The 10,250-nt window shown below is 43.7% G+C and overlaps 2 protein-coding genes across 2 annotated transcripts; both read left to right on the top strand.

Annotated features, from left to right (window-relative positions):
• Positions 1-497: 497 nt before the first annotated feature.
• mpeg1.1 (macrophage expressed 1, tandem duplicate 1) lies at positions 498-6,805 on the top strand. The gene is made up of 2 exons (XM_088994112.1): positions 498-3,095; positions 4,711-6,805. The coding sequence occupies exons 1-2, from the start codon at positions 2,646-2,648 to the stop codon at positions 6,382-6,384; spliced, it is 2,124 nt and encodes a 707-aa protein (XP_088850238.1). The 5' UTR covers positions 498-2,645; the 3' UTR covers positions 6,385-6,805.
• A 728-nt stretch (positions 6,806-7,533) lies between these two features.
• Positions 7,534-10,030, top strand: prf1.5 (perforin 1.5). Its single transcript, XM_088994113.1, has 5 exons — positions 7,534-7,671; positions 7,810-8,112; positions 8,186-8,457; positions 8,553-8,694; positions 8,781-10,030. The coding sequence occupies exons 2-5, from the start codon at positions 7,849-7,851 to the stop codon at positions 9,666-9,668; spliced, it is 1,566 nt and encodes a 521-aa protein (XP_088850239.1). The 5' UTR covers positions 7,534-7,671; positions 7,810-7,848; the 3' UTR covers positions 9,669-10,030.
• Positions 10,031-10,250: the final 220 nt, after the last annotated feature.

Here is a 10,250-nt window from a genome sequence, read left to right on the forward strand (position 1 = left end):
GGGCCCTTTTTTTCTTTTGGGTTGGATGAAATTGAACATTGATTGTCGGAGTTATTAATTAGACATTCATAATAAAGATCCAATGATTAGAAGAGCCACTGGATTCTGGTACCAAATCTATCGAAGGAGGTACAAGGAGAACACGTTTCAGTTTTCTGCATGTCGCCAAAGTATCCCCAGTAATCCTCATTTCTCATTCGGAATGTAATACGTATATTTGTTTCTCCAACCCAAGGAGTGAGGGCCGTTGAAGACACACTGAACCTGTTGAGCTATTCGTGCATATGTGAGTGAAAATTACATCCATGTGTGCAATCATTCCATAAATACTGTTAGGTTAAAATATTACAAGCTAATATTAGCATTTTACGGTTCTCTTTAAAATTGTAAATATTATGAACGGAATTAAATATTTACCTTATTGCGCAACGTTATAACCTAACAATTGGCATGTTTGTTGTGAGAGAGATCACCAAAGAAGCCGGCAAGTTACTCACAGATGATTTATTCCTAACAAATTGATCTAATGCAGAATTCTTGGTCTCAGCTCCCTGACACAGAAAATATTCGTGTGCCCCAAATCAGTAAGAGAGACGAAAGACAGAGACTGAGCAGCCCAGATTTAAAGGTGTCCCACATGCATATTCAAATTTGGCTCAAACAAGGAAATCAGCAGTTGATTGGATCCCTCTCCTCTGATGTCGTCATCCTTTTGGTGGGGTGTTGTGGAGACGGCTCCAGTTACCTTTGCCAAGATAGCGTTGGTTTATGTTGTATCCCTTCACCTCCTTCCTTCAGCCTTGGTCAGGTCGTAACTTTTTCCTCTCCTTTTGGTGATACGAATCAGCGTGGAGACGTCTCGAGTTGCTCTTTTATCTTTCCTTGGGTGATGAGGACCAGCGGACCCCTTGACATCCTGGTTCCTGAACAGACACAACTCCACAAACAAACATGCAAACCTTCCATGCCCGCTTGCACACCCTCCTGTTGAAAGCAAAGGACTATCTATGATGAGTAACTCAATTGTTTTACCATTTATCCTACACAGTGCCTAACATGGCTAAGTAAATGTATTGCTTCCTTTACTGCAGACCAGCCGACCCCTTAACCCCCTGGTATCTAAACAACCACAACTTCAAACATGCAAAAATTCCACATCTGTTCCTTCACCCATCCACTGAAAACAAAGCATCATTTATACTGATTAACTCATTATTTTAATGTTCATCGTTCAATGTTTAAAATGGCTAACTAAATGTATTTATTTCCTTCAATACTAAGGTGCAGCTGGCGTGTTGATGGCTCCATCCATGTCCAACTTTGCTCTTTTTTTGTCTTATTACCTTATTTCTTTCCAACCAACATTCACAGGATGCTGGCTGTGTCCCCTAATATACACACAGTTCACTAAGCATTGTTTAGCATAAATATGAGCATATATTAATAAGAGCATAAGCGTTGTCAATGCAAGCATAATCATTTCACTAGTGACATTTTTTTCCAGTTGTGGTGATAAGTGATTTCAAGTAAGGTGAAAATCACTTCGAGTGAAATAATAATAGTGACTTTTTACGGCCAAGTAAAAAATAAGTATATTGGGTCTTCACATTCAGGCCTGGACTAGTTTGTCCAGTGACTTATTGGGGAAAATGGTCCAGCAAGATAAAATCATGTGACAGGTCTACTTCCCCTTGTTCAGGCTTTACTTTCACTTCATTTTTTTCCTGGTCTTTGATAAGATCAAACCTGAACGTGAATAAATAAATATTATCCAACATGAAATATGTATTGCGGATTACGTCTGTGTAAGATCCATTGATGAAAAGGTTTCTTCAGCCGTCATCTGTACGTTTTTAAAGGTGTCGGACGTTTCGCTTCTTATCCAAGATGCTTCTTCAGCGAGATGCTTCTTCAGTGAACTAAAGTCTTACTGGTGGTATCGGCCCTATATATATATCCCTATTGTGGATTACCATGGTAATCCATTTATCGGCACTGATACGGTAGGTCCTTCAGTATTTTACCCGATGATGAGTCATACCTTCAGAACATTTCTTCATGATCAGAGACTTAGAAAGTAAGATTTTGACAGTTTTTTAAGTTTGTATAATCACACTTTTAAAGCTAAACTAATTAAATGTTTTATCAATCAGATACAATGTTAACTCATTCATTGCCATTCCAGAATTTATTCTAATCAGCAATGGTCATACCTCTGGCAATGTGTTTCCCTCCCACGAGGGGGCAGGATTAGCCTTTTGTACAGCCCCCCCATTTCTAGCTCAGATAACTCCAGACACATATTACTAAGGAATATTTTTTTTTTATCTGATGAAAGAAGAGTCTAAGGTTTCTTACGCTGCATTAAACATTTATGTAGTCCTAATACTCAATATTCTGTGGGGTCTGCAATTTGAGTGAAAATGACAAAAACCCTGTCACTTGAGTGGACACATTTTTGCACATCAACTGGCAGTGAATGAATTAATACTGGGAGGTAATAGACGAGCTTAGCAAAAGCGAAGCTGAAACCACAAACACTGTTTCCCCACCCACAAATTTGTCTTCAAGGTCATAAGATAGGGAGGAAATGTTGAACCTTTGATCAGCATTCTTCGCTTTCCGACATTCTGGAGACATTCAAGATGAGGGCAGCTGTGAGCCTCCTGGCTCTCTCTCTCTTTCACGTTTGTTTGTCAGTTCCTGTCAAACGTCCAACCAACTGGCTACGACAATGTCGAGCTGCCACAAACCTCTCCATCACAGCTTTAGAAGCTCTACCTGGCGGAGGCTGGGATAATCTCCGGAACATGGACATGGGTCGGGTCATGAATCTCAGCTATTTCCAGTGCCAGACAACCGAAGATGGGCTCTACTTCATCCCAGATGAAATATTTGTCATACCCCAAAAGGAAACGGGAGTGGAGACCAACTCTGAGATCATTAGCTCTTGGCAGCAGGAGCAAAGCTCGACGTCTCGCGGCATGAATGTTGAGGTGTCATTCTTTTCTAAGCTGAATGGGAAATTCTCCTTTGAGAACCAGAGGATGAAAATGCATCAGGTCCAAGACTCTTCAATTACAACCAGAGTGCAGGTCAGTTGAGTTATTTTTGACAAGTTAAACATTTGAAATGCGCTAAAATAGACATATTATGAAAAGAGAGACAAGAGCTCAACATGTGTTGAGCAAGGGTTCAACGTCATGCAAGGGTTCAACGTGCAAGGATAGATTTGATTAGCCTTTAAAGGACAACCGACATCACTTTTTTGTTACCTAACCGACATCAGAAAAACGTTTTATAGCATATAAAATACCCAAAACACGCAGCATGATATTTTTATTCAAATGCAAAACATCAATAAAAATGACTTAAAGTGTCCAAAATCTGCAAAAAAATTAGCTGCGAATTGGGCATTTTCAGAAAGTCCCACCCCCAGTTCGTGACGTCACCCCAAGACGTCTTGCATTGCTGGAAAATCAAAACAATGGCTTCAGATTCAGAGAATATGCTTTCTTGTTACACATCCAGTTATGAATATGATTCAAATAGTTCTGAAGAGGAAAGCATACATGTTTGCAATCGATTAAAGAAGTCCTTCCGTGTCATTTTGAGGCATCTGGATTGCAATGTAGCGTCCCAGAAAAGAGGCAGAAAATGTCGACCTAGCTCCGTGTGAGGAATTAATCAGCCCGTTTCCACAGGCTGATAAATTCCTTATATGGAGCTTGGTCGCCCTCTTCTGGCTCTTTCTGGTGCAACATGACGTTTTCAGACCAAACAAGCACAGCAAAATGCATTGACGTGATGGAAGGACTGCTACAATGTGTCCTTTTTTTTCGGTCAGGGGCGTTCCTTCAGTGACGTCACGTAAGGACTCGTCACCAACTCAAAAACAAGACTTCCGGAATATTCAGCGCGAGTCTTAAAACGTAAAATATAGCTATATGCGGTAGAATCTTTGTAAAATACGCTCAGTAGAAGTCATTTGAAGCCATTTTACAAATTATGGACACAACTTGTCCGGAGACGTGGGTTGTCCTTTAATGGTCCAACACTGGAGAAATTTACATTTCACATCAGCAAAATGAAAGGAACAGGGAAGGAAAGGAGGTAGGAGAACAAAATTCAGGAGCTGCTGGAAAGGCAGCCACTCCCGCGGCGCCATCTTGAAGTCAAAAGAACAAAATAATAAATATGACAACACAAAGACACAGACAGCCATTCAATCATAAACACTTTCTGCACCCTCTTTGTCATATGAAGGAGTTCTAGATTAAAAAGGAGACGATCAAAGCGTCCTTTTCACCAGTGGATCAGAGAGATCATGGTGAATTGTGCACGTCCGCTATATGCTAAATGTTGAAAGGAAACATGAAGCTGTAACATCCATTGACGAAAAGAGATTGTCTCACATCTCCTGTCCCACGCAAATCCGCTTCAATTCCAAGACGCGACATTTCCACATACATATCGGCGCAATGCGCTGACGCTCCTTTCTTTCTCATCGCGGGCTCAAGCCATCCATCCAGCTGCAGACTGTCCAATAGCACCGACTTTTCCATTGAACAAAGTGGGGCTGTGAAAATGATGCCCATCACAAGCAGAACAGCACAATCACCCCAGAGTTGTCCAGCGCTGACAGTCAAATGGCACCGATATACCTCGCAATCAATACGAACACTTGAATGCGTTTCATTTCATTCTCAGGTTCGTAATCTCCTCTACACTGTGAAGGCTTATCCGGACTTCAGTCTCGATTCACGTTTTGCTCAGCAAGCCAAGGAAATAGCCGATGCCATTGAAAACAACGAAACAAGGAACGCAAACTACCTATCGGAGAAGATGGTGTTGGACTACGGTACCCATGTGATCACCAGCGTTGACGCTGGGGCAATGTTGCTGGAGGAGGACTACTTGCGTTCTTCTTACGTGTCGGACGGTGCATCTGATGGTTCTGCCATCAAAGCCTCGGCCGGGTTCAACTTTTATGACAAACTCAAATTTGACATAGGTGGCCAAAGCGCCCAACAGAGTTCGTCATTGGCGAAATATCAAGCAAACATTGAGTACTCTCTCATTCAAAGTCATGGTGGGATTCCTTTCTACCCAGGCATAACTCTGCAAAAGTGGCAGGAAAGTACCAGAAACAACCTGGTTGCAGTTGATCGTTTAGGATTAGCCTTGCCCTACTTCATCAATATTAACACCATCCCGGATCTGCCGCAACCTACCGTCAACAAAGTCTCCAAATTGGTAACCAAGGCCATTGAGCGCTATTACAAGATCAACACTCGCCCCGGCTGCGTTGACGTCAACTCCCAGAACTTCAACTTCCAAGCCAACGTTGACGACGCATCGTGTGACGGACCCGCGACAAATCTCAGTTTCGGTGGCGTCTACCAAATGTGTTCTCCCATCTCCCAAAACGCGGACCCGCTTTGTGACACCCTGGCTCAGAAAAATCCAGACACGGGTGCTTATTCCTGTCAACCGCCTTACTCATCTACGTTACTGAGATCAGAAGTGATACAGCAAGCTTACACTGTGTACGAATGTTACGACGAGATATACCGATGTGGGATCTTTCATTGGTTCTACTGCTCTCATCAAGTGTGTGGTGACCACTCTTATGTCCGCTCTGCTCGCATAAACACCTATTGGTGTTCGGTCAGCGGCAATGCGCCCGAAAACTCCGGGTATCTCTTTGGAGGGATGTATAGCTCCTCCCTCCAAAACCCTGTCACCAACTCGAAAACTTGCCCAGAAAGCTTTTTGCCTCTCAAGTTTCTCTCAGACGGTCAAGTGATCTGTTTGAGTAAGGATCACGAAAGTGGCACCAAATACGCTGTACCGTTCGGGGGTCTCTTCAGCTGTCAGTCAAACAACCCCTTGGCAGGGCAACAACGCCGTTGCCCCGCTAAATTCAGTCAGCATCTTGCTTCTGTCAGCGATGGCTGCGAAATTCTTTACTGTGTCCAGTCGGGATTATTCACGGGTGGGCAACTGCTTCCAATTCACCTTCCTCCTTTCACGAGGGCACCGCTGCTAAAAGCAAAATCCACCAACACAGTGATGGTGATGACAGAGGGTGAAAACAACTGGGTAAAAGCCGGAAACAAAAAAGCATGGAAACTGGCGGACCCCAACGAGATCCAAGAGATTTTGAAAAAGTTCAACTCGAACCAGATGTCCAACGCAGAAAAAGCAGGGGTAGCATTTGGCGTGTTAGCCATGATGACACTGGTAGTCGTGGGAGTGGTGGTCTTACTTAAAAGAAGACAAAAGCTATCTGGCATGACCTTAAGAGGTTATGCGGAAATACGACAAGCGGAGGTTGTGTGTGATGAAGAGGAGACAGCGATCCTGCAACAGTACGCTTGAAATCTTCAGTATAGTGACAATTGTCGTCTGACACTTTTCCATTTTTGTTGATGAATATTGTAATAGTATTCTCGTATTTTCCGCACTATAAGGTGCACCTAAAAGCCTTGATTTTTTTCCAAACGATGACCATGTGGCTTAAAATCCGGTGCGCGTTATATATAGAAAATGTTTTAAAATATGGTAGCCATTGAAGGTGCATTCTATAATCCGGTGCGCCTTATAGTCCGGAAAATACGGTATTCAAATGTTTAATCATGAAGCACATATGTTTGAAATTTTATGCACGAGGAATCAATAGAGTACAAATTGTATTTGAATGTTCAGTGGCACCTTAATTTACAAATTTAATTTGCTTGAGAGCAAGCCTGTAACTCAAATCATCCATATTGCAAATTAAAATTTCTTCATCAAAAGGAAAGCAAATGCCATTAATCCATTCCAGTGTTTAAAAAACGCATTTTATCAAACATGTTTGTAGAATAAGACAATTGGGAAGGTCCAGTATATATTATATATACACACACGCACGCACATATATACAATATATATACATATACAATTCACACATTGCAAGTATGCATGAATCAAAAGCAGCCACTATTTTTAAGCCTGCAGACTGAATGCCGCAAGTATCATTTTTGCCAGAGACGCCTGCGCCTTGCAGTGGAGAGCCATTTTTTTACTCACTGTGGGTTTGGGGGCCAGAAAAACACAGGACATTCTATCCACATGCAAAAATAGAAATTGTCTGAAGTTCAATGTCATGATAAGGTTATCAGAACACAGACAGGCAAGGCTTAGACGCTGTATGCACAGAAGCACACATCGAAAAACCCACGAGACAATCCCCTTGCACATACCCATCCATTTCCAGTAAATGTCTGGTTGTGTATCTTGCGCCAGTGAGAATAAAAGACTCACCATCCCCCCACCGAATTGGGAGGGAGTATAAGGCGATCTTCAACATGAAAACAAACCGGCTCATGCTGAGGAAATTGGAACAGCCTTAAGCGGTGAGAGAGCAAGAGCGAGAGAGCAGAAAAGCAGACAAGAAAAGCCCTGAGCCATGAATTCTCTCCTTGGTGTTTTTCAAAACAGTGAATTGCAGACAAAAGGTTAGTCACGAAACAGATTCGCTTCCAGTCTGCAGCAGGACCGAGCATATACGCTGCCGTCCCTTTTGGTGGTTGAAGCCACCGGAGGTTTGGAAGATAAAGCAAAACCTCTTTAGGGGGAATTTCTGCACATTTTTGACCATACAGGAAAAAAACCCAACAATCTGAGGTAAGTTCTGACTTTCCCTTTAAAAATCATATCTTGATAAACATTGAAAACATGTTTTCACGACATCTGCATTTGGATTAAAACTCCAGATGTTCAATCTGGAATGCCTAAAAGCTAATGTGTTGCATGTTTACACAGACTTCACTGAATACCAATTCAAGCAACAACTAGGTCACCATGCCAGCGTTGCCAAGACGTTGCTTTGTCTCATTGGTGTTGGCATTGCCGGTCATCCTGGAGACGGGCACGGTCCGGGCATGTCGCCTTGGCTCGGCGACACAGTGCGAGAAAGCACCGTTTGTACCCGGCTATAATCTGGCTGGGGAGGGTTTTGATGTGGTCCGATTACGACGGACGGGGGCGTACGTCATTAATGTCAAGGGGCAGCTGGCCGAGAACCACACGTGCACACTGTGTCCAAACCGCTTCCACCAAGGACAGGTGATGACTGATTCATTCTACGCTTATCATGAAGTGGTTTGTTTCATACTTTCTGACCCCCACACGTCTTCAGATTCAGAGGCTCCCAGCTGCTGTGCTTGACTGGCGCCCCTTCAGCCGTTGCAGCAAACAGCTTTCGAGCGCCCTCCACCACTCTGTGGACTCTCTGTTGCACAGCTCCAACTCCCTTGTGAACAACAACTGGAGCGTAGGTTTGAGCCTCGATACATATGGCAAGGTTGTGCTAGGAGGGAGCCGCTCGGACTTGGCCAAGTTTGCTCGTTCGCAGCACAGCGTGGATAAGGCCACTTTCGCCATACATGAAATCAGCTGCACATACTACAGGTAAAAGAACAGAACTGAACAGAAGTTACGGCGGACCACAAAGATTAGCGGTAAAATGAGTTAATGCTCACCACCTATTGGTCTTTTTGGTTCAGCTATAGACTGTCCGACCACCCCCAGCTGAGCACAGAGTTCACCAAGCATCTGAACAGACTCCCACGGGACCTACTGACAAGCCACAACAGAGCCCTGTACAGACGGCTGATTGACACCTATGGAACACATTACATTCACCAGGTGAGACCCAGATAAGTTAATGCAGTGTGGACCTTGCTAACCGAGATCCGTGCAGTGACTCAACTTTGTGCAATTTCATCCCGGAGGTCCAACTTGGTGGAAAAGTGAGGCGAATCACAGCCTTTCGGACCTGCCTTGCCACACTGAAGGGCTTTACTGAGACGGAGATCAAAAACTGCCTGAATGCCGAACTGCGTATGGCCTTGGGATTCCTCCCTGCCAATGCTTCGTTCTCCAACAAGTGTGACGGTCTCATGAAAGGCAATATGAGCATGGGCTTCTATCAAGGCTTCATGACTCATAAGATCGAGGTCATTGGAGGGGAGAAATACTTTCCAGATATCCTCTATCATCAGGACCCATCAGAGGCCTACCACAGCTGGATGAACAGCCTTCAAGACAACCCGGATGTGGTGTCCTATGGGATTTTCCCCCTGCACCATCTGGTGGAGGACCCTCAACTCAGCGTAAATCTGAGGGAAATCATCTCAGAGTATATCCAACAGAACAAGCTTCAGGAGGACCAGCTGGGTTTCAAAAACTGCTCGCCAACACCCAATTTGGACCACAACTGCTGCCCCCTGCGGGCCGGCCGTGGATCGCTCAAACTGGAAATCCACAGAGCAGCTGGTCTCAAGGCCGACACCTTCACCAAAACGGATGCCTACGTAAAGATTTTCTACAACGGCATGTACGAGGAAACGGGAACAGTGATGGACGATAACAACCCAGTATGGAACGCAAGCTATTACTTCAGCTCGGTGGAGGTAGGGCAGGAGTTGAGGCTTGAAGTCTGGGACAGAGATGTTCTTTACAATGACCAGGCAGGCGTTTGTATCATTTTTCCCGAGCAAGGAACTCATTCTTTGAGCTGCCAGCTGAGAAAAGGAATCCTCTACTTTTCATATAGCATCAAGTGCGATGCTCACTTGTCAGGTTTCAGGTGCGGACGGTACTCTCCCACTGCGGAATAGTTCAGACCTGATCCAATTCTTCTTGTTTACTTATCGGTAAGAGACTCTTTTGTTTTTGTAGGGGGGTCAGCAAAGTTCCCCTGCAAAATTTACTTCAGCAAAATCTTACTGCACACAAGTGAGATTTGAAAACGATGAAAACATTACGAAAATCATTGAGTAAAGACCGAGGCCAAAATGTTGCTCTTTCAGACCTTTTGTTTTAGACTTAATTTGATGGTATAATCCTTTTATACTGTATAGCGCTTTGATATCATGTTCTCGATGACCATTATTTTGACGATCAATCAATAAATGTTTTGTGAGTGCCATAACATTTGTCGTGGTGTGTTTATCTTTGGGGACATCACAGAAATGGTGTAAAAATGGCCAAGATTGAGCGGTGAACAATTGGGATGTTTTCCAAAGGTAGCGATAAGGATTCGTTCATTATTCTTCTGTACTTTTCTGGTCGCAAGGGAATTTTGAACATGTTCAAAAGAACTGGGGGCGAAAGTCTTTCTGAACACAGGCTTTGTATGAACTGGTTTGTCAGGGTCATTCTTATAGTGTTGCTCGTCAATGACCCATTTCACCAACCTT

Source organism: Hippocampus bargibanti, linkage group LG04 (assembly GCF_051943395.1).
Source record: "Hippocampus bargibanti isolate YZ-2025 linkage group LG04, ASM5194339v1, whole genome shotgun sequence".
In the NCBI taxonomy this organism is placed as follows: domain Eukaryota; kingdom Metazoa; phylum Chordata; class Actinopteri; order Syngnathiformes; family Syngnathidae; genus Hippocampus; species Hippocampus bargibanti.